Source organism: Eulemur rufifrons, chromosome 2, assembly GCF_041146395.1.
Source record: "Eulemur rufifrons isolate Redbay chromosome 2, OSU_ERuf_1, whole genome shotgun sequence".
NCBI classification, from domain to species: Eukaryota; Metazoa; Chordata; class Mammalia; order Primates; family Lemuridae; genus Eulemur; species Eulemur rufifrons.
Window position 1 is genome coordinate 10,526,832 of NC_090984.1, and position 24,249 is coordinate 10,551,080.

Here is a 24,249-nt window from a genome sequence, read left to right on the forward strand (position 1 = left end):
ATTTGATTCAAAAGCTCAGATATATTTCTGGGAATCTAAAGGGCCACATGAATATACAGACTGTGTGTGTGCCCATAGCTTTGCACATGCTCAGGAAAGACTGGAGAAGGCCCTAAGCTCACACTTCAGGCTGGCCTGGAGGTGCTACCTCTGGAACTCTCTAAGGCAGAGTTGTCAACCAGCTAGCTTCATGTTAAAGATATGCCGCATCACATATAGAGAGTCCCTCAGCAAAAACGAAGGTATTTATTTTTCCAAGCATTTAAGAAAAGATCTGTGCAATCTTTAGGTGACCACTAACCTAACTAAGATTTGAATGGCCACATACAACAAAGAATAGAGATTTTACAGAATTAGTTCAGAAAAGTGATGAAGAAAATTACAGCAGCTACAACAAGCAGCAGCAACAACAAATCCTGAAGAAGGGGAGAATCTGACTTTTCAAAGTTGCCACATTATATTATTTTTTATTTTTTTAGAGACAGGGTGTCACTCTGTCACCCAGATTGGAGTTCAGGGACCCAATCATAGCACACTGCAAACCTCAAACTCCTGGCCTCAAACAATCCTCCCTTCTCAGCCTCCTGAGTAGCTGGGACTACAGATATGCACCCACTGTGCCTGGCCTGTATTATTTTAAATGTTGAATTTTCGAAAACAACAACAACAACAACAACAAGACATTTAAAGAAATAAGGAACTATACATACACAGGAAAAAAGTAATCAATGAAAATTATTTCTGAGGAAGCCCAGACATTAGACTTATTAGACAAAGACTTTAAAGTAGATTTTTAAATATGTTCAAAGAGGTAAAGGAAATCAAGTCTAAAGAACTAAGAGGGCTGGGCGCGGGCTCATGCCTATAATCCTAGCACTCTGGGAGGCCAAGGCAGGAGGATTGCTTGAGCTCAGGAGTTTGAGACCAGCCTGAGCAAGAGTGAGACCTCATCTCTACTAAAAATAGGAAAATTAGGCAGGTGTCATGGTACATGGCTGTAGTCCCAGTTACTCGGGAGGCTGAGGCAAGAGGATCGCTTGAGCCCAGGGGTTTGAGGCTTCAGTGAGCTATGATGATGCCACTGCACTCTAGCCCAGGCAACAGAATGAGATTCTGTCTCAAAAAAAAAAAAATAATAATAATAATAATAATAAATAACTAAGAGAAAGCGTAAGTCTCATGTCCAACCAAATAGAGTACATAAATAAAGACATAAAAATTATTTTTTAGGAGAACCAAAGAAATGTCATATCATTGTTATTTCTTATAGCTGAGTAATACTCCATGGTATACATATACCATAATTTACTAATCCAATCATGAATTGATGGACAAGAGATTTGGAACCCATTATATTAAGTGAAGTATCCCAAGAATGGAAAAACAAGCATCACATGTACTCACCAGAAAATTGGTTTCCCTGATCATCACCTAAATTCACATCTGGGAATGATACCAATCGGATATCAGACTGAGGTGGGAGTTGGGGGGAGGGGATGGGTGTATGCCTACGTGATGAGTGTGTTGCGCACCATCTGGGGAATGGTCACGCTTGAAGGTGCTGACTCGGGGAGGGGGGTGGTGCGAGGAGGGGATGGATGTATACCTACATGATGAGTGCAATGTGCTCTGTCTGGGGAATGGACATGCCTGGAGCTCTGACTTGTGGGGATAGGCGGTACATGGGCAAGGTAAGTAACCTGAACTTTTGTACCCCCCATAATAAGCTGAAATAAAAGAAAGAAAAAAAAATTACTTTTTTTTTTTTAAAAAAAAAAAAGAACCAAAGAGAAATTATGGAGTTAAAATTTACAATGACTATAATGAAAAATTCGCTAGACAAGCTCAACAAGAGATTTCAATTCAGGGCTGCATGATAGACTGGACAAAGTTAGTGGGGAGAGTGACTTTTTCCTCATTTGTATAGCACTCAGGATCTCAAACTTGCTTGAGCTGCAATAGATATTTTAGTTTTTATTTCTGAGAGTCTACTCACGCACACAGCTAAGATAAACTTCTCTCAGGCCAAGGATTCAAGTGTAGGGAATTTATTTTTGAGATCTTTCCAGAAAGCTGCAGTAGGACGAAGAGCAGGTCGCTGCTTTGGACAACTGGGGCTCAATCTCAATGGACATCCTTCAGGAGACTCTATGGGTCACGTCCCAGAATTGCCCCCAGAGAAGGGCGAGGAATCTAGGGTATTTATTCACCAACTTTCATCCATCCCTTACTTGTTGAGAGTGGTTCCAGCTCCACACAAAAGAAAGTCCTGAGGTGGAGGATCTCAGGTGTTTACAGACACTGTCAGCAGGTACTGGAATGGTATGATCCAGCGGGACATAAGAGGGTACCCCCTATAGATCCCCCAACTAGCCTGAAATTCCATAAGAGCAGAGACCGAGCCTATATAATTCACCACTCTACTCCTAACAACTTGTCCAGGACTTGGCACACTGAGTAGGTACTCAGTAAGTGTGTAGAGGATAAATGAATGAACATAAAATAAACGTGAGACAAACATATTTCATCTTCAAAAACAGACAAAGGATGGGGGAGGAGGAGTAAAAATTCATTAGCAGATTCCACAGAATTCATGCTCCTGCAAACCTGATTGCCCCTAAATTTAGCACATTCCCCATTTCAAAGAGGGACTTCAAGAAATGCTTTAAGAGTTACCCAGACACAGTGGTGAGTGCCTGTAGTCCCTGCTACTCAGAAGGCTGAGGTGAGAGGATCCTTTGAGCCCAGGAGTTGGAGGCTGCAGTGAGCTATGATAATGCCACTGCATACCAGCCTGGACATAGAGCAAGACCCTGTCTTAAATAAATAAATAAATAAATGCTTTAAGAAATCAGCACATCCCATATCCCATTGTGATAGTGAGTGGTTAAAGCAGAGGTTCTCACCCAGGTGTGGTTCTGCCTCCCAGGGAAGAACTGGCAATATCTGTAGGCATTTTTGATTGTCAAAACTTAGGAAGAGGTGCTGCTGGTATCTAATGGGTAGAGGCTAGAGATGCTGTTAAACATCCTACAATGCACAGGACAGCTCCCCACAGCAAAGAATAATTTGACTCCAGATATGAATATTGCTAAGAGTAAGAAACCCTAGGTTACAGAATGGATACATGACCCAATTGGAGTCAATAGAAAATCAACCACAATTGTAGAAGTTCCTCTGTTCCTTGGAAAGTGTGATACGGTCTGTGACCTTTGCACCTATTTTGCTAACACAGAGAGGGGGCTGGAGCCATATGGAGTGAGGCAGAGGTTAGGCTAGGCACCATGTGGAGCCTGAGGATGGAAATGATGCCCAGAGAAAGCTGTAGAGATGAAGAACACTCAGCCCATGTCATCTCACCTGAGCCACTAAATCAAATCTACCCTGAAGCTAGTCCAAGCTAAAAAACAAAAACAAAAAAACACCTTTCTTCAAGCCAGCTGAGTTGACTTTTGTGTCATTCAGAACCAATAGAACTCCAACTAACAGGGAGAATCAATGGACATTAAATCCCATCCTCCTTTCCTGGAGGACAGCAGTGTAAACGCAACCTGCTCTTGGAGCACAATTTGTTGCAAGAAACAGAAACCCACCCAAGCTGGCATATGTAAAGAAGTATTTATTACATGAGATCAAGATTACCTCCAGAACCCAAAGTAGCATGAAGTAAAGGTGAGATTCATGCAGAACCAGCATCAGGCACTTAGAAGACAATTAATAAGTACCTGTTGCTATCAATGGAATGAATGTTCCATTAACTGGAATTGATTGCATTGGGAACTAATACTCTCTCCAGGCTTCAGGAGCCATTTGAGCTCTCAATTCTGATTCTCCCTGCATATTAGCTCCATTCTTCTTCTCTGCTTGCATCAGCACCCACTGCCTCAAATTGGCCACCAATATGTCTTAATATGCTGGTGACCTTAAAAGCTCCACCAACTGATAACTTTCTTATCATCCCCATTAAAGACAGTTCTCAAGCAAGGGAATCCAATTGGCTTATCAAGTCAGGTGATCACTCCTGATCTGATCTGTGGAGTCATCTGCTGAAAAAGGAAGCATGAGTGGGCAGGCAAGACAAATGGGTTTACCCCCAAAATGGGAGCTTGAGTTAGTCCTGAGGAAACCCCACCACCACCCACTCCCCACCTTACCTAGACACAAACCAATGGCACTGGGTGTTAACTATTCCTTTATTAGGTGGTGAGGGGAGTGGGGACTGTACAATGCAGGACCTGGGAATTCAGCTACACAGGGATTGTGACCAGAAGCCATATTACAAAAATAGCCTAAAAATACTTCTATTCTGTCACGAGGCTGGGCCAGGGGAGTACCAAGAGGAGGTGCCACCTAGGCAGCTCCTCTCTTTTCCTGAAGTCCCATATTTACATGGAGACAAAGTGGAATATACATATCTCCCCTGGCCCTCATTTCCCACCAGCCACCCTGCAGTTCCCAAAGGGAGGTGCCCCAGGCTTCGGGGGTGGAGCTGGAGGTGGGTTCTCAGGCCAGAAGGGCCCTTCCCCTTGAAGGCTACAAAACAAGTCCCATCTGGAATGCAGTGAAGTGAGGGAGGTGGGGTGGGGAGGAGGCTCCCAACTCTCTCCCAACCCCTGGCCCCGGAGCGTGCACCCAAGGGTGCCTACTTGGTACATACCCGGGTCGTGTACTCGGTACACGGGATCCCAGTCATGCCTGTGTACTCAGTACACGGGATCCAGCTTGGCCGAATGGGCCCACAGACTCAGCCCCACAGGGGCACTGGGGGGTTCAGAGGGGGAAGGGAGCATCTCCATATATATATTTTGTAAAAAATAATAATAATAATAAGTTTGTTTAAATGAATTTGTTTCTATACAAAATGTAAAAAAAAAAAAAAGGAAGGAAGGAAGGAAAATAATAATAATTCACTCATGTCAGAGTGTGAGGAAATGAGAGGCCAGGAGGCAGGAAAGGAACAAGGGAAGAGAGAACTCTGGGGAGGGGGGAGGCAAGGGGGGTTCCCACCCATTTATAAATAAAGGAAGACTGAAGCCCTGGGCTGGTGACCTGTCTTGGTCACACTGCGAGGCAAAGGTGCAGGAGGATTGGTGGAGAGAGCGAGAGAAGAGAGTTAAAAGACTAAAAGGAAAGGAGAGAGAAAAGAATCAGGATGGGATGTCTCTTCAGCCCCCCAAGATCCAGGAAACAAGGAGTGTCTCAGGCCAACACCTGCCTCTTGGGGGTGACTTCCGGCTGGGGCCCCAGCTGGGTCTGGGCCTGAGCGAGTGAGCTGGGGACAGATAAGGGGAGTGGCTGAGCAGGCAGTGCCCCAGTGGCTGTGGCTGTGGCCACCGTGGCAGTGGCCGGGCTGGGCGTGGAGTCGGACCAGTCCGAGAGGGAGGGAGGCGATGGGCTAGCCCAGTGCTCGGGAGACTCGGGGGATGGGGTCAGGTAAGGATGCTCACTCGGGACCCTCAGGAAGCGGGCCTTGGGGGGGCTGCCGTGAGCCCCAGCTGCCAGGTACTCCTCGCCATGTCCTGGGGCTGCCAGGTAGGGCGGGGGCCTCTCCTGGGGAGAGACGGGGGTCCCGGGGTTGAGCAGCTGCGGTCCTGGGGCCAGGGGCAGCAGGAACGAGGGGCCTGGTGGGGCAGGTGGGGGCAGCCGGGCCCAGTCGAGAGGGACGGCCACGGGGTTCAGCAGGCCCAGGCTGAGCACGCAGCCCCCGGGGGGCTGGCGCCCCAGACCCACCCGGGCCGCACCACCTAGCTGTGCCAGAGACACTGCCGTGGCGGTGGCTGTCGCATAGGGACCCTCAAGGGGGAAGCCACCAGGGGAAGCGGGGGGCCCACCAAAGGGCCGCGGGGAGTCCAGCGAGTCCACGGGCGACAGTGTGACCGAGCTATCAGCCAGGGGGACTGGGCAGGCCAGAGTCAGCTTCTTGCCCCGTCCTCGGGCCCCTTGCGGCCCCAGCCCCGCCTTCCCAGTGGGCCTTCGGCTCTTCTTGGCCCCCGATTGTGCCGCCTTGAAGCCCGGGAGGAAGGCCCCAGGTGGGCAGAGCAGGGGCCCCAGGCCGTGGGGCCCAGGGGGGCTGCGGGGCCCACTGGGCTGGTCTAGCAAGCGCACGATGTCCTGGTGCAGCCGCTCCTGGGCCACATCCCGTGGCAACCTGTCCAGGTGGTCCGTGATCTCACGGTTGGCAAAGTGGTCCAAAAGCAGCTTGGCAGCCTCGTAGCTGCCCTCACGGGCAGCCAGGAACAGCGGGGTCTCCTCCTAGGGGGCCCAGAACCCACAAATGTCAGGGTCACCCTGGCCAGCATCAGCAAGATCTTCCAGCCTCTGAGGGAACTTAGAGCTAAGAGTCTGTCCTTAGACCTGGGTTAAATCCTGGCTGTGCTGGGGGAACCTGGGCAAGTTCTTTCCTTTAAACCACATTTATCTAGCACCGACTAAGTGCCAGGCCCCAGAGCCAGGACTAGAGTGAGTCAAGTGAGGTGCTCACCTTAGGCACAAAGTTTAAGGGGGCACAAAAAACCTCAGTCATCAAAGTAAATGATATTTTAATACATTTCTTTAAAAAAGTAAGATTAATGCAAAAAAAAAAAAAAGAAAAGCCATAAATATTGAAATTTTAGGCTGGGCACGGTGACTCATGCCTGTAACCCTAGCACTCTGGGAGGCCGAGGCAGGAGGATTGCTTGAGTTTAGGAGTTTAAGACCAGCCTGGGCAACATAGTGAGACCCTGTTTCTACAAAAAAATAAGAAAAATTAGCCAGGTACAATGGTGCATGCACCTGTAGTCCCAGCTACTTGGGAAGCTGAGGTGGGAGGATTACTTGAGCCCAGGAGTTTGAGACTGCAGTGAGCTATGATGATGCCACTGCACTCTAGCCCAGGCAACAGAGCAAGACTGTCTTTAAAAAAAAAAAAATTGAAATTTTAAATACAGACAGAATCTGCCCTTGTACACCTCACCTTTCCCATTTGCAAAAGGAGGTTCCATAGTACCACCTTGAGAGAATTTTCAAACAATGATCATAACAGTTACCTCTTACTGAGGACCTGCTAAGCACTTTATAAATGTATTAGCTCACTGAACCCTCAGGAGATGCAATGAAGTGGGTACCATTGCTTCCCCACTTCACAGATGAGGACTCTGAGGTTCAGAGAAGTTCAGAGAAGTTAAGCAACTTGCCCAAGGTCACACAGCAACTGCCACAAACTTCCTCCTCTGATCCACTGTCGGAGCCTCTGTGCCCCAAATCCCACCCCTGAAAGCTGGCAGAGCAAATGTCCCCACCAGCCTTACCTTACCCTGCTCTCTGCCACCTGCAGGGGGCTGTGCCAGTAATGACACCCAGGTGGACCGAGGGCCAGGGCTCACCTTGCTGTCCTGCATGTCCTTGTTGGCTCCATTTTTGAGCAGGGCCAAGGTGGCCTCCACATTGTTCACAGCTGCGGCCCAATGTAAGGCTGATTTCCCTGGAGGGGTAAGGAGGGAAGGTCAGGACCAAGCTCATGTTCCAGGCCCCCCATGGCAGGGAGGCTGGGAATTGTCTATAATATGGCCTGTGGGGAGAGAGGGCAGGCCTACCGTGAATATCCAAGCACCTGCATTTGGGTCTATGTGTGGGCCGATCTGTAGAATGATTCTTTCTGTCCAAGGGTGGAGGGAACTCCATGTGTGTGTTTGTGTGTGTGTGTGTGTGTGTATTTATGCACACAAGTGATTCTCCATACACAGGGGGCACTTTGTGGACTCACTCGGTTGAACCTAGAGCTGTGCTGTCCAATGCAGTAGCCACTAATCACGTGTAGTTCTTTAGATTTAAATTAAAATAGGTGCCAGGACCATTCAATGAGGAAACAAATAGTCTTCTCAACTAATGATGCTGGAACAACTGGATCTCCACATACAAAAGAATGGAGTTGGACCCCTACCTCACACCATATACACAAATGACCTCAAAATGGATCTGAGACCTATGTAAGAGCTCAAACTATGAAACATCTAGCCAGGCATGGTGGCTTATGCCTGTAATCCCAGTGCTTTGAGAAACTGAGGTGGGAGAATCACTTGAGGCAAGGAGTTTGAGACCAGCCTGGGCAACACAGCAAGCTCCCATCTCTAAAAAAAAAAAAAAAAAAAAAAAATTTGTTTAAATTAGCCAGGCATCGTGGTGTGTGCCTGTAGTCCTAGCTACTCAGGAGGCAGAGGCAGGAGGATCACTTGAGCCTAGTTCAAAATTACAGTAAGCTATGATCAGGCCACTGTACTCCAGCCTGGGTGACAGAGCAAGACCGCATCTCAAAAAAAAAAAAAAAAAAATATATATATATATATATATATATATATATGTATATATCTCATATATATAGAAGAAAAGAAAACATAGTAATAAATCTTCATGACTTTGAATTAGGCACAGATTCTTAGATATGACACCAAAAACACAAGCCACATTAACAACAAAATAGATAAATTAGACATCATCAAAATTAAGACTTTTGGGCTTCTAAGGACACAATCAAAAAAATGAAAAGAAAACCTACAAAATGGGAGAAAACATTTATAAATCACATATGCAATTAGGGATTGGGGACTTATGTCTAGAATACATAAAGAACTCTTACAACTCAATGATAAAAAGACAAATAACCCAATTTTAAAATGGGCAAATGATCTCATAGACATTTCTCCAAAGAAGATATACAAATGGCCAAGAAGCACAGGAAAAGATGTTCAACATAGTTAGCCATCAAGGGAATGTAAATCAGAACCACACTGAGATATATCACAGTACAATTCCTAGCCACACTAGGAAGACTATAATAAAAAAAAACCAGATAATAACAAGTGTTGGCAAGGATATGGACATATTGGAACTGTCACACATTGTTGGTGGAATGTAAAATAGTGCAGCCACTGTGAAAAACAGTCTAGCAGTTCCTCAAATGGTTAAACATAGAGTTACCAGGACTCAGCAATTCCACTCCTAGCTATCTATCCCCAAAGAGCTGAAACCAGATTTGCAGACAAAAACTTGTACATGAATGTTCACAGAAGCCAAAAGGGAAAAATCCCAAATGTCTATCAATGATGAATGAATGGATAAATGAAATGTGGTCTATCCATACAATGGAACATTATTTAGCCATTAAAAAATGAAGTACGGGGACATGCTACAACATTAATGAACCTTGAAAATATGATGCTGATGACAGAAGCCAGACACAAAAGGACTGATTCCATTATACAAAATGTCCAGAACAGGCAAACCCATAAAGACAGAAAATAGACCAGTGGTTGCACAGGGCTGGAGAGATGAGGTGATTGGCAGATTGTGACTAATGGGTGATAGCTTCTTTTGCAGGTGATGAAAATGTTCTAAATTGATTGTGGTAATAGTTGCACAACTCTGTGATTATACTAAAAACCACTGAATTTTACACTTTAAGTGAGTGAATTGTATAGTATGTGAATTATATCTCAACAAAGCTATTTTTTTAAAAAAGACAAAAAAATTACATAAACTAAAATATTTAGTTCTTCATTTGCCCCAGCCACATTTCAAGTGCTCAACCACCATCACATGTGACCAGTGGCTACCGTATTGGAACAGTGCAGAGAACATTTCAATCATCACACAAAGTCCTATGCACCAGCCCTGCTCTGGAGCTGAGGTTCTCAACCAGGGGTGATTCTCCCCCCAGGGGCATTCAGCAATGTCTGGAAATATTTTGGGCTGTCACAACCAGGGGGTGGGATGCTACTGACATCTAGTGGGGTTGAGGTCAGAGATACTGCTCGGCACCTTACGATGCATAGGACAGCTCGCCACAACAAAGAATTCTCTAACCCCTCCTTGCTAATATAGTGGTGAGTAAAAAGTCAAAAAATAAATAAAATAACATAAAAGAATTATCCAACCCTATGGTCCTGAAGTTGAGAACACCTGCTCCAAATTGCTGTGAGCATCTGAGTGTGTCTATGGCCGTGTGAGGCCCTCTGGACCTGAAGACAGAGAGCTGTGACTCTGCACAGATTGGGCTCTGTGCAAGCAAGACACCTCCACGGAGCTGCCATCACATGTCGATTTGGCCACTGTGCAAAATTATTACAACTGCCCAGCAGGTGGCAGTAGATTGAGTTCTTCTGATGAAGCAAATGGAAATGAAATGTCTTGGGGAAGGGTGCCTTTTTCTAAATCCCTGAGGCACCCTAAGGGCTAGGGGGGCTGCCTTGCATGGCAGTGTAAGTCCATATGGGAGCACGGTTATGTGTGCATGAGCTTCTGTGATTGGGTCCCAATGTGGGTGTGAGTTCACACCAATGCCACAGTCAGGGCCTAGGTGGCACCACCCCAGCCTCCACCCAACAATTCCTCTGCCAACCTACCGAGCTCATCCACAGCATTGACATCAGCGTGGCTCGCAATGAGCTCTTCCACCATGCCCTCCACTGCCAGGCGGGCTGCCAGGATCAGCGCTGTCGAGCCATCCGCCATGCGGGCATCCAGGTCTGTAGAACGGTTCCGAATAAGAATCTGGGAGAGAGAGAGAGGATACGGTAGGAAGAAAGGAGGAATGGCAGGAACAGAGGGGTCAGGAGTACCCCTCACTCCCCTGAAGTCCCCAACCCCCATACTCCTGAAATTGATGAGCTCCGGGGAGCAATTACTTGTCAGATACTGTACTCCGGTATATCCCCATTTTCCAACTCATAAAAATGAGTTCTTAAAGGCAGCTCAGAACCCAAGTGTGGCATGCCTGCCCCAGCTCTGAAGTCCAAAGGGTAGGTCTGTCTCACCTGGAATACCCCCTGGGCATCAGCGGTGACAGCCGTGTGCAGGGGGGTTCTGCCTGAGTGGTCCTGGGCGTTGGTGTCCGCCCCAGCATCCAGCAGCCGCTTGGCGGCGTCAGCCCGAGCATAGCGAGCAGCCAGGTGCAGGGCGGTCTCGCCTGTGCGGTCAGTCCGTGCCCCGAGCTGGGCCCCCTGGCAGATTAGGTCCGAGATGATGCTAGCTGATGTGTCATCTGCCTCGTCCTCCTCAGTTGGTATGGGTTCCAGGGCCCCACCACAGAAGGAAGCCAGCATTAGCGGGGTGAAGCCATCTGCAGGGACAAGAGTGTGTCACCAGGGAGGTAGGCACAGGGGCATTTCCAGCAAATATTATCAACAGCACCATTTTAGGAGCAAGTGGAAGACGTAGGAGGGCAAGAAGGAGTGACAAATCCTCCCATCTGCACACCCACACCCAGAATGAGGATCCCTGGGTACGTGATTTATTACAGGACTCCTAGGGAGCAGGGGACACAGGATAAGGAAAGAAGGGAGTCAAGCAAGCGTGCAACCTCGGGAAAATTCCCGAAGTGTTATTCCAGCCTGACCCCGCAGGGGACTCTGGAACATGAGTTGTACCCAGAGTTATAATCCAGCTCAAGAAAAAGGAACCGTTCCTTTCATACTCCTGCATCCACTAGCCAAGGGCCACCCCTGGGGACATAAAATCCCAGGCATTTCTGGCCCCAGTAGACAGAGGGACTTCAAAAGCAAGCCACAGTGCAGGCCATTTGGGGCAAAAACAAAACAAAACCGGGGCAGGAACACCCTGAAACATGGTAAAGATGGATCTAACAGGGTCCAGACAACATAGCCTGCTACACTCTGCACGACCCTTTGCCCTGGTTTGCCTCAGGAAGCCACCTGCATCCCATTCTCCATCCTCAAGCCCTGGGGAGAGCCCAATTCCCTCCCTGGCTCGAGGACAGGTATGTGGGCTAGGCCTGGTTAATCTGCATATTCCAGCCCCCTGGCCACACTGATTGGCTTAAGAATGAGCATGTGACCCTAGTCTGTCCAATCAGAATGCATCATGGGACTTTTGCTGGAGCAGTTGAGAAGGTTTTGTAAGACCAGAGCCTAGGGGCAGAGAGAGAAAGACTGAGGCCTGGATCCAAATGTGCCTGCTGGCCGGGCGCGGTGGCTCACGCCTGTAATCTTAGCACTCTGGGAGGCCGAGGCGGGTGGATCGCTGGAGGTCAGGAGTTCGAGACCAGCCTGAGCAAGAGCGAGACCCCGTCTCTACTAAAAATAGAAAGAAATTATATGGACAACTAAAATATATATATACAAAAAATTAGCCGGGCATGGTGGCGCATGCCTGTAGTCCCAGCTACTCGGGAGGCTGAGGCAGTAGGATCACTTAAGCCCAGGAGTTTGAGGTTGCTGTGAGCTAGGCTGACACCACGGCACTCACTCTAGCCTGAGCAACAGAGTGAGACTCTGTCTCAAAAAAAAAAAAAAAAAAAAAAAAAATGTGCCTGCTGCTTCCAGTTACATGACTTAGTAAATCCCTTGGTTTACTTAAGGTAGTTTGAGTTGGGCTTTTGTCACTTACAACCAAGAGTCTTGATTAACACACACACACACACACACACACACACACACAGAAGTCCCAACACACCCCAGTTCTCCCCAGAACACAGACTTAGATGTAACCTCTCACAAGTAGGACGGATAAGGGACATCCTATGGGGTGGGGGGCACCATCCCTGACCTGGGCCTCGCACATTGACATCCATGCCATCGGTATCCGCATCACCCTGTGGTGGTGTCAGTGCCATGGCTGGTGCCACGCGGATGTCAGCGGCAACCAGGTGGTGTTGAGTCCATTGGCGGCAATCCACAGCCTCCTCAGCCCCCATGCCGGGCTCCTCTACCTGGAGGGACAGGGACAGAGGTTCTCAGATCTCACTCTTTGGAGATGGGGAGAGATATTTCCAGGGACAGGGCTGGGCATTCCTACAGGTTTGTCTCATGGAGATGCACACATAGCCCTGGGAAACCATTAACAATTATCTTTTTTTATAGATTGGGAAATGGGTGTGCCAGAGCTCAGGGAGCTACTGAGAGGTAGAAATGGGATTTCAATCCTGGTTGGAAGAAGGGAGAGGCTACAAACCCAAAGTGAGTGATCCACAAAGAGGCACACAGTGTGGTACCTGTCAGCACACACACTGGACATGAACACATCAAAAATGAAATTAAGAGAATAATTCCATTGACAACAGAATCAAGAAAAATAAAATGTTTAGAATTAAATTTAACAAAAGAGGTACAAAACTTGGACTCTGAGAATTACGAATCACTGGTAAAAGAAACATAGCCTTGGCAACATAGCAAGACTCTGGCTCTAAAAAAAGAAAAAGTTTTTTTAAAAAATTAGCCTGCACAGTGGCACATGCCCTGTAGTCCCAGCTACTAAGAAGGCTGAGACACAAGGATTGCTTGAGCCTGAGAGTTGGAGGCTGCAGTGAGCTATGATTGCACCACTGCACTCCAGCCTAGGATGACAGAGCAAGACCCTATCCCTAAAAGAAAAAAAATATTAATTTTTAAATTTTAAAAAAGACACAGAGGGGTGGAAAGGGGGTCCTTCAAGGACCAGCATTAATTTGGAAAGTGATGTAACAACTAATAATAATCACATGGAATTCCCACCTGTTACCCAAACATGATCAGGACCAGACACTCACACACAAACCTACGTCTCTACCTTTGCAAGCCCAGCACCTGGGCCTCTAGCAAGAGCTTGATCAATTTCAGATTCATTGTTCAAAAGGCATGAAAGACATTATGAAAACAGGATAGAATATTCTTAACCAGACTGCCTAGGGATTTGAGGGCTCTGGGACGCCATAGAGCCTGATCAAGCGAGATCTGATCTTAAGGACCAAGGCAGGGAAGTTGAGCTTCATGAAAGGGGAAAGCTAGGTGATGCACAGCTAAACAGAAAGGGTCAGAAAGGATGGGACAGCATTTGACGCAGGTTCAAGTTCCAACTCTGCCCCTTAGTAGCTGTGTGCCCTGGGCAAATTACATTAGAGCAAGCTTCTCATTGGCAAAGTCAATATGATGCCATCACTCCACAATGCTAAGACGTAGTCAAAGCACAGTGGGCCGACACTTTAATGCCCACTTTGGGATGGGAAAGGAAGAAAAAGAGTCTGGACCCAACAGATTCCTTTAGCTGTCAATTGTAACATACAGATGCCTCCATTTCACAAACATTAAAATACACACAGAGGAAAGGCAGTTGTAAATCGAAGTGCATGTCAATAGCTACTTTACAGCATCCTCAAAAATGTAAAATAAGATGTTTTACATGCATTAGAGACATTCAGCAGGTGCCCATGTAATGCTAGTAAGAGCCTGTTATGAATGGAATTGTGCCCCCTCTAAAAATCATATATTGAAACCCTAACCTTCCATGTGACTGTATTTGGAGACAGGGTCTTTAAGGGGGTAATTGAGGTTAAATAAGGTATTAAAGGTGGAGTCATAAGCCAACAGGACTCATGTCTAACAGGATACACGTATAATTGGAAAAGACAGCAGATGTTGATCTCTCTCTCTCTCTCTCTCCCCTCCATGCATACACAGAGGCACAGAGGAAAGGCCATGTGAGGACCCAACGAGAAGGTGACTGTTTGCAAGCCAGGAAAAGAGCCCTCACCAGAAACCAACCCTAACAGCACCTTGATCTTGGACTTCCAGCCTCCAGAACTATGAGAAACTAAATTTCTCTTGTTTAAGCCACCCAAGTCTGTGGAATTTTGTTACAGCATCCCTAGCTGACTAATAGAGAGCCCATGGGTGTGGCTCCGAGATATGAAATGGTAGTCAGGACTAGCCGGGAGCACTCCCAGGCTGAGCATGCTGAACAAAGTCGGAACTAACAAAGAGAAGGCAAAGTCGCTGTCTCTGCACCAAGGGGTCCGCTCCAGGAAGACCCAGGCTGGCCTGGGAGCAGAAGCCTGGCTAGACAGGGGCAGGATGAGGTAGGGAAACTTCTACTCACCCAGAGGGACCCTGTGCGCCCCGATGGCAAATCTCCTTCCTCCTTCTGAGGCCACAGAGCCATGGCAAGGAGAAAGTGAGGTCACCAAGCAGGACCAGGGAGGTGGAGAGAGTGGAGACTTCTCCTGGGCTCTCCCACTAACCACTGGGGACCCCACCCAGGACCCTAAGGGCAAGGTCATAGGAGGAGCAGCACCTTTAGTCGCTTAGCCTCTGGGCACTCGGTGTCCATCCAGTCTGCAGCCACCTCCCCCATCAGACTCTCGCCCTTGGCCATGTTCCTGTGAGGACAGTGGGAAGTAGGGATGTTAGAGGGGACACTGGAGGTATCCAGCATAAAAGGAGGATTTGGTGTGGAGTCAGAGCACAGGTCGTAGAGGTAAGGTCAGGGCTCTGGAGTTGGGATCAGGGGTCTTGGGTCAGAAGCCACAGGGGTCAGAGTCAAGACACAGAGAAATGGGACGTGGACAGTAAGGTCGGGCTCAGGAGTTAGGGGCGATCCCCAGGGACCATGGAGTCAGAGGTCAAGGGACTGAACACCAGGTTCCAGGATGGAATCTGAAGCTAGGATGAGGTTGGGATTCGATCTCAGAGTCAGGTCAAGCTGGGGTCCAGGGCTCACAATGTCCCCATAGTTGGGAACAGGGATGAGCAGGCAGGGTCCTCACTTCATGCCCAGAGCATCTTGGCCCACCGGCTCCCGTCGGCCCTTGTGGCCCGCGGCCACGTCCTTGTGCAGCGCAAAGCCCTCGGGGAACCAGAGGGTGCTGTGCTCACGCTTGCGCCGGGCCACCATGACGCCCAGGATGAGGATGATCAGCAGGAAGATGGCGCCTGCTGCCAGCAGGGGCAGCAGCGGCACGCTTGGCTCCGGGGGCTCCAGCGGCTCCCCTGCGGGCGGGAAGCAGAGGGCCTGGCTTCAGCTACAGGGCGGGGTTTTCAGCCAGGGGTGGGGCTTCGGCCACAGGGCGGGGCTTCAGCCATGGGCGGGGCTTCAGCCACAGAACTAGGGGCAGAGGGTGGGGCTTCAACCATGGGTGGGGCTTCAGCCACAGGAGCACATGGCAAGGCTTCAGGGGGAGGGGCTTCAGCCATGGGGGCGGGGCTTCAGCCACGGGGTGGGGCCTCAACCACCGGTGGTCCAAGCGGGGAGGAGGACGTGGGGGGAGGGGAGGAGGATTTAACCATGAAATAGGGCTTCATCCACAGGCGCAAGGCTTCAGCCACGGAGGAGAGGCTTCAGCCACAGGGCTGGGGCTTCAACCACCCCTTCTCCCCACCCCTCCTTCTGTGTCCCCGCAGCTCCGCCCTCATCACCCTCTGGGCGGGGCAGCACCTCGCACGTCCCGCAGGGGGTACGGGAAGTCCAGGCGCTCCACTGCTGACAACGCTCCCAGGTAGTCAGCCGCGCTTTGGGCGTCGGGGAAGCAGTGGTCATTCTCGGGGGACTGCAGGCAGAGCCGGTTGTCAATCTCCAGCATCACTACAGAGCTGCAAGGACAGCAGGGAGGGACCAGAGAGCTCACCAGCTGCCTGATGCACCCCCTGGCACCAACACCCACCCTCCCTCCCCAGCATCTGGCTCGGAAGAGCCATCTCCACCCACCACGTCTCCATGGTCCACCTGGCTCCCAGCTGGCGTCCAACCCCAGTGCAACCCCAAAACCTGTCTTTCTGTGGCCAGCAGTGTCCCCCAAGCCATGAATCCAATGGACATTGTTTTTACGTCAACATCTCAGTAACTTTCCTCACCCATCCTGGCGGAAGCTCTTAGTGCAACCCTTTACTAGACTGCAGCATTCATCTCCCAGCTGCTATAAGCGTTGGCTTCTAACAGCTGACAGCTGCTCCTTCTCCGGATGACCCACAGTGGGTACCGGAAGTCAGGGCGCTCAGCAAAATGGGGACTGCACCACTTGGGAGGCTACATTCCCCAGGGCAGCCCGCAGCAAGTGACTGGCTAAGATACAAGGCACACAAGGTGGGAACCAACCCTGAGGTGCTGTTACACCCCAGGGCTCCCCATGGGATCAGACTTGGGCCAGTCTCCAGCTGGGGCTGCCTTCTTCCTAGTTGTCCCCTGCACCACCCTGTTCCCTCACTACTTCTTTTCTCTTCAGAGCATCCTGTCCCCCAAATACGTCACATGAATCTGAATCCCCATCTCGGACTCTGCTTCCAGGTGTCCAGCTTAAGACCCCCACTTTCTCCAAATTCCCTCCTTCATTGGGACTCCGGTACTACATCCTCTGATTCAATTCCTATGTCTCTGGTTCCTTATTTCCTTTCCTTTCCTTTCTTTTCCTTTCCTTTCCTCTTTTCTTTTCTTTCCTCTTTCCTTTCCTTTCCCCTTTCCTTTCCTTTCCTTTCCTTTTTGAGACAGGGTCTCACGCTGTTGCTTGGGCTTGAGTGCAGAGGCACCATCATAGCTCACTGCAGCCTGGAACTCCTGGGCTCAAGAGATCCTCCTGCCTCTTTCCTGATTACATCTTCAGCTCCCAGCTACCTCCTGGGGGGTCTTCCCAATGCCTCCACATCCCGCAGACTCTGGAAGCCCCAAAGTAACCCTGGTTTTTCACTCTATGTCCCCATCATTCAAGCACCTCAGCCAGGGACTGGCACATCAGCCACCCTCCCCCATCCCCCCACCCTGCCCTCCCCCCACCCATCTCTAAAACCCAGCTCTCTTCTCTGGGTCAGGGTCCCACCCCTCTCAGGCCTTCTCTTCCTCCTCAACGATGGCCACACCTCCCTTGTGGTCTTCTGGTCCTCTACCAGGCCACCAGTGGGATAATTCTACATTTTCCATTTCTTCTGGGGTTGGGTGGGGGGCTGTTGATTTTGTTGTTGTTTTGTTATTTGTTTTTTTAGAGATGGGAATCTCACTGTGTTGCCCAGGCTAGATTCCTGGGCTCAAGTGTCAAGTGATCCTCCCACCTGAGCCTCCCAAGTTGCTGGGACTACAGGCTCGCGCCACCACACCACACTCTATTTTCTATTTCTTTAAAAACAAACAAACCTCACACATGCCTTTAACCACTGCCAAACCACCTGCCTCTCCAGAAGGAGGTAGCGCTAGACCTGGCAATTCTGCTCCCCCCACCCCCATCCCCCCACCAAGGGACACTTGCTCCTATCTGCTCGCATTTTGGGTTGTCACGACTAGGGGGTGGTGCTACTGGCATCTAGAGGGTAAATGCGTTAAGTGAAGTGACACGCACAAGACCTGGATCAATGATGTGTCGCTCCTTCCCTGCCTGGTGGCTTCCCCGGCTCCCCCAGCTGGAGTCACTCACCCGATCACCTCCGGGGCCAGCTCGCGACGGCTCCGGGGCTCGGAGTCGGGACTGGGCCGGTGGTAAGGGAAGACCATGGCCTGGCCGTGCGCGTCCAGGCGGAAGCGCAGTGAGGTGCGCAGGATGGCGCTGAGCCGCTGCAGGAAGTCAGCGCTGGAGCGCAGGAGCTCCTCGGGGGGCAGCAGCACCGTGAGCACCAGCACGCCTCGGGCCAGCAGCGCCGGCACCTCGCTGGCACAGTCCAGCCCATCCCAGCCGCACTCCTCTGTGTTGCAGCCCTGGTCGCAGCGGCCGTCGGCAAAGTGGTCGGCGCAGTACTTCTCGTACACCGGGCTGGGGACAGAGAGGGCCGAGGTCAGGGAGGGCCCATGCCCTTCCCACACCTCCCCGTGCACACACAGCATAGAGCACAAGCCTCCAGCAATGCTTGCAAGAGGGGACCAGAACGCACTGGCGTATGTCAGGCTTTCTGCAAATCCAGTCCTTTGCTGGCTAACTATTAATAAATCAATTATATTAACTGGCTGCCTGCCATGTGCTAGGCACTGCTGTAGGCACCAAGGTTGTGCCCCAGCCACAAATCCCTGCCCGCATGGAGCTGGCATTCCAGTGGGTAGAGACAGATGTTAAAGGAGATGAGTAGCATACACAGCATTTCAATTACTCATCAATAAAAGCTAAATATAAACATACACGCACAGAGTGCTAAATGGAATTAAGTGCTAAGGAAAAAAACAAAATGCAGGAAGTGCCGGGGGTGACTGGGGAGGAGCTCACTGAGAAGGTGCCACCATTTGTGCAAAGACTTGAAGGAGGTGAGGGAGGAGCTTTCCAGGCAGTGGGAACAGTCAGTGCAAAGGCCCTCAGATGGGACCAAGCCTGGGGTACCTGAAGAGCGGCAGAGAGGCCAAGGTGGGTGGAACGGAGTGAGCGAGGGGGAGAGTGGGGAGGATGAGGATTCAGAAATAAAGGTGGGGGAAGATTTCATGGGGGCAGAGGGGTACACACAGGGACAGAAGGAGTGGAGCACAGGAATGGGAAGATAGACTGCATGGAACAGACAGGGCTCACGAAGAGACAGAGAGAGGGAAAGAAGAGAGGCAGGGATAGGCAGGGCATGGACAGAAGGACAGCCACATGGAACAGCAGAAAAACGGGTGTATGGATAGACAGAAGAGGCACATGGATGAACAGGCGGGCACAGGGATGGACAGATGGCGAGACAGATGAGGCACACAGGCAAACAGACTGGCATAGGGACAAATGGATGGACAGATTAGGTCCAAGGATGGATAAGCAGGGGTGCAGACAGACAGGTGGGTGTGTAGGGGAATAAAAGAAATTCATGGGTGGACAGAAAGACAAACAGGGCGTAGGGAGGGACAAATGGAGTGCATAGGCAGACAAAAAAACAGAAAGGCAGGGCACATGGAAGAGCAGACAGAGGGACAGACAGACACACGGGCTCGCTGACAGAGAGGCAGGGTACGTGGGAGCAGCAGATGGGGTGCACGGAGAAACGGACGGCCCAAATGAATGGACACATCAACAGACAGCCCAAGGACGGACAGACAGACAGGCAGATTGGAGGGGAAGGATGCACAGACGATAGGATGGACAGGCTCACTTGCAGGCGCGCTCGCGGCCACCGGCATGGCAGTCGAAGTTGTCGTAGAGGCAGGCTGGAGAGCTGCAGGCGGGGTCGCAGCGGCTGTTGTTGAAGAGGCGCCAGCACTGCAGCGCCTCGCACTGCCGCCAGGGGTCGCCCACGCTCAGCGAGCAGTCGCCGCCGTCCCAGCCGCAGCCCGGGCTGTTGCACTCGCGGTCGCAGCGCTTGTCGCCGCGCTTGGCCTGGCAGGCGGCGCGCGGGCACCGCGTCTCCTCGGAGACCTCGGGCTCCGCGGCGGGCGCCTCGCAGCGTGGCCCGGTCCAGCCCGGCGCGCAGGCACAGCGGAAGGGCACAAGTGGCGCGGGGCGGCAGGTGCCCCCGTGGAGACAGGGGGCGGCCGCGCAGCTGGCGTTGGCGACCAGGGGTGGCGACCCCCTGGTGCCACGGCAGGAGGGCCCGGACAACCCTGGGGGGCAGGCGCAGCGCGGCCCGCGAGCCGTCTGCTGGCAAGGGACGCCGACCGGGCACTGCAGCTCCCGGCAGGAGCGCGCCACCCGCTCGCAACGCGGACCCCAGAATGGCTGCGGGTCGGTGGGAGACAGGGAAAAGAGGGGGGAGGGGCAGGGGAGGGAAGGAGGAAAAGAAACGGAAAAATGGGGGAAAGGAGGAAGGGTGGAGTAGAGAGAAGGAAAATGAGGTGTCAACACTTGGGAAGGTTAAGTCCCCAAGCTCCCCAAGTTCCGCTCCACCTCTCCCCCTTCCTCTGGAGGCCCCACCTGGCAGATAAGCCCCGCCTTCCCCGGGAGGCCACGCCCCCAAATGCCAAACTCGGCCTCTTTCCCCTCAAACATCCCAGTAATTTCGGCATTTCCCAGGAACCCCTTCCTCTTCTACCTCTTCCCCTCTAAAGCCTTATCCTCCCCGGAGACCAGGCGCCCACTCCTCCCCTACAGGGCGCCACTCATACCTACCGGGACACAGTGGCAAGCAAAGGTCAGCCCACCCCCAGGGCCTGGGCTGGGACGGCACTGGCCTCCATGCTGGCATGGCTGGGACTCACAGGGAGACAGGGTGGTCTGACAGCGGGGACCTGATCGTGCAGGAGCAGGTGGATCAATCCCAGTGGAAGACCTGCAGACAGAGTCCCAAGCCAGCCCCCTCTCCCAGGCTTACCTGTGAAACCGGCATGGCAAAGGCAGCGGAAACCCCCACCTGGGTCCTGCAGGCAGTCCCGGGTGTGTGCTGCGTGGCAGGCACCTGAGCGACACTCATTGATGTCCGCCTCACAGCGCAAACCCGTGTATCCCGGGGGACAGGTGCAGCGGAAGCCGCCCACCAGGTCCACGCAGGTGCCATTGTGTAGGCAACGGGGGCCTGAGTCCAGGGGTGGACCTGGGCCACAGTCATCCTCATTAATCTCACAGAGCACGCCTGGGGCAAGGAAGGGGGAGTAGTCAGGAGAGGTGAAGATTCAGGATCCCAGCCTGTCTCCCAACCCTGACCCTGGCATACCCAGCGTCCCAGGGGGACAGGAGCAGAGATATCGAGCCACGAGGTCAATGCAGGAGCCCCCATGCTGGCAGGGCTGAGAGGCACACTCGTCCACATCGTCCTCACAGTCATCACCAGTGTAGCCAGCCGGACACTTCAGTGGGGCGAGAGAGGGATCCAATCAGCTCAGAGGGACACAGACACACCTGGACCCACCCCATGAAGACACAGAGAACCCCAGCACGAAAGGGCACACACATTCAACACACCAAGAGATGCCCCGTGTGCAGGACACATACACTCAGACACACCCAATGCCGAGGGACACACACATGCCAACACACAGGAAAAACACCCAGATATCCACCCCAAGACACACACAACCAGGGATGTACACTCAGACACACACAGAGACCCATATATATATATATATATATATATATGCCCTGGAAATAACAGAGGACAGAGGCACACCCAACCCAGACAGACACAAACCATATCTACCCAAAGTAACACCCATGAAGGTATATCCAGAGTCACAAAAGCAAAAACCCAGACATGTCTAAAGAGAGACATACCCACAGACACACAGAAACATGTGCCCAGATGCACTCAAGCATGACAAGCTCCTCTTCCCTCTCCCTGGGGGGCACCCCCTTACCTCACACACATAGCCCCCCATGTAGCCACGGCAGGTGCCCCCATGCTGGCAGGGCTGGGCCAAGCAGGGGTCCACCTCCTGCTCACAGTGGCTACCTGTACGGCCCTCTGGGCACACGCAGTAGTGGGAGTTGTCCTCATCCACGCACTGCCCACCCGCCTGACACAGCTGTTCCAACCGCACCCCTGCAAAGAGGAGAGTGGCATCAGGCACAGAGGAAGCCACACACCCCTTTCTGCCCACATCACGCACATCACCCACCATCCCTGCTGGCATCAGTCCCCAGGAGCTCACCCACACTCCACTGTATTGACACACACGCTTCCAGCTGGCAGAATCTCAGTCACCCGACACATACACACGCCTTTGATGCTTACACCAGATCAGTCACACACCGCATTGCACTCACCATTCCAGCTGTCTCATGGTGACAGACACACACGCCATCCTGGCCAGTTGTCACATGGTCACACACACTCAGCCACCCACGCCACCACGCCCATATGCTCTGTGAACACCCTCATGAAGCTCACACCAGCAGGAGGTACATGCACACTCCCCCTCCGGGAGCCCCTCACACCGGGCCATTCACCCCCCACCCCCTCACCTATTTGGGCTGCGGCCTCCCTGCAGGGCAGGCTTCGGATGTCACAGAGGCGGCCGCCCCACCCCAGAGGGCAAAGGCAGTAGGCCCCGGTCTGGACACAGTGACCTCCGTTCTGACAGGTTGCGCTGCTGCACCAGTCCACCAGCGTCTGGAGGGGAAGCCTTCGGTGTCTCATTCCGGTCCCGGGCAGGCGCCGCCACCCTCCAGGCTCCTCCCCCAGAGCCCCAGTCACTCCGCCCACCTGGCACTGGGTGCCAATGAAGCCCTCGGGGCAGGCGCAGCGGAAGCCAGGGTGGGCGGCGCTGCAGAGGCCCCCGTGCAGGCAGGGCCGCGAGAGGCAGGGGTCGGCCTCGTACTGGCAGTGGGCGCCGGTGTAGCCAGGGCGGCACAGGCAGCTGAACGAGTTCACGCCATCCACGCAGGTCCCGCCATTGAAGCAGGAGCTGGGGTGGGGAGGGGAAGGCGAATACAGGGGAGGGTGGGTCAGGCCCCGCCCCCTCCCAGGCCCCGCCCTGGCTGTCCCTCCTTGGTCCTAGTAGCATTGGGGACCTCCCACTCTCCGACCCTTACGCCCGGGTACTTCAGTACTAAGGTGGGAGCCAAGTGGAGGCTCCGCCCCCTCTAAAGTGACTTCCAAGCCCCATCTGTCATCAGAGTCCTGAAGTGGGTGCCAAACCAAGGACCCCCTCCCCTTCTTCTCCCCCCCACTCCTTCCCAGGCCCCATAGGAATAGAGGCCCCGCCCACCTGGGGCTGCAGTCGGGCAGGTCCTGCTCGCAGTGGAAGCCTCCATAGCCGGGCGGGCAGGTGCAGGCGAAGGAGGCCACGTGGTCAGTGCACGTGCCCGGGCCGCAGGGGCTGCTAAGACACTCGTCCACGTCGCGAGCACAGCGTGGGCCAGCGAAACCAGGGAGGCAGGAGCACGAGAAGGAGCCCACGCCGTCCTGACACGAGCCGCCATTGAGGCAGGGGTCTGCGGGCAGGAGGAAGGTGGTCAGCCCATCAGCCCAGCCTGACTCAGATACGCCTTACATAGAGTGGAGCTCAGGAGGAAACCAAGTTCAATTGGGAGGGGACACTATAGTCACAGGGATCAAATTCTGTCCTCTTCTGTGGCTTTACCGCCTCCCCTATCAGGAAACCTCAGCTATGTGGAAGACGAAGAGTGTTGGAAGAACAAAAAGGTTCCTTTGAGCTGCCAAGCAGATGCTGCTAGTTGTGCCTCGTCTAATTCCTGAGCCATGCACAGACCTGTGCTGGCCAGTACAGTGGCCACTAGACACACGTGGCTATTGAGCCCTTGAAATTGTGACTGAATTGAGGCTGGGCATGGTGGCACATGCCTGTGGTCCTAGCTGCTAGGAAGGCTGAGGTGGGAGGATCACCTGAGCCTGGGAGTTAGAGGCTGCAGTGACCTATGATGGCACCACTGCACTCCAGCCTGGGTGACAAAGCAAAACCCCATCTCTAAAGAAATGACAAAATAAATAAATAAATCTTTAAATCTCATTAATTAATAATTTTTATATTGATTACATGTTGAAATGATATTTTTATATATTGAGTTAAATAAAATAGGTTATTTTCTATTTCATAAATTAAATTTTAAATATATTAAATGTAATATCACCTGTTTTTTATTTTTTAGTGTGGCCACTAGAAAACTTAAAATTGAATATGTGGCTTGTGTTATTTGTCTATCAGACCCGTTCCTGGAGAATTGTCTTGGGGCCTTTTATCTCA

At 51.8% G+C, this 24,249-nt stretch overlaps 1 protein-coding gene across 1 annotated transcript in view; it reads right to left on the bottom strand.

Moving 5' to 3' along the window:
- Nucleotides 1–3,599: 3,599 nt before the first annotated feature.
- Nucleotides 3,600–24,249, bottom strand: part of NOTCH3 (notch receptor 3) — a 33,476-nt gene continuing 12,826 nt past the window's right edge. The window contains exons 17-33 of the mRNA XM_069477964.1: nt 23,254–23,479; nt 22,749–22,950; nt 22,508–22,655; nt 21,901–22,085; nt 21,261–21,393; nt 20,922–21,179; nt 20,720–20,838; nt 19,767–20,329; nt 18,140–18,472; nt 16,180–16,334; nt 15,512–15,734; nt 15,040–15,124; nt 12,541–12,703; nt 10,791–11,095; nt 10,380–10,527; nt 7,365–7,462; nt 3,600–6,252 (exon numbers count right to left, since the gene is read on the bottom strand). Coding sequence (XP_069334065.1) covers nt 5,200–6,252; nt 7,365–7,462; nt 10,380–10,527; nt 10,791–11,095; nt 12,541–12,703; nt 15,040–15,124; nt 15,512–15,734; nt 16,180–16,334; nt 18,140–18,472; nt 19,767–20,329; nt 20,720–20,838; nt 20,922–21,179; nt 21,261–21,393; nt 21,901–22,085; nt 22,508–22,655; nt 22,749–22,950; nt 23,254–23,479 — 4,397 coding nt within the window. The 3' untranslated portion in view covers nt 3,600–5,199. The remainder of the gene's footprint in view (nt 6,253–7,364; nt 7,463–10,379; nt 10,528–10,790; nt 11,096–12,540; nt 12,704–15,039; nt 15,125–15,511; nt 15,735–16,179; nt 16,335–18,139; nt 18,473–19,766; nt 20,330–20,719; nt 20,839–20,921; nt 21,180–21,260; nt 21,394–21,900; nt 22,086–22,507; nt 22,656–22,748; nt 22,951–23,253; nt 23,480–24,249) is intronic.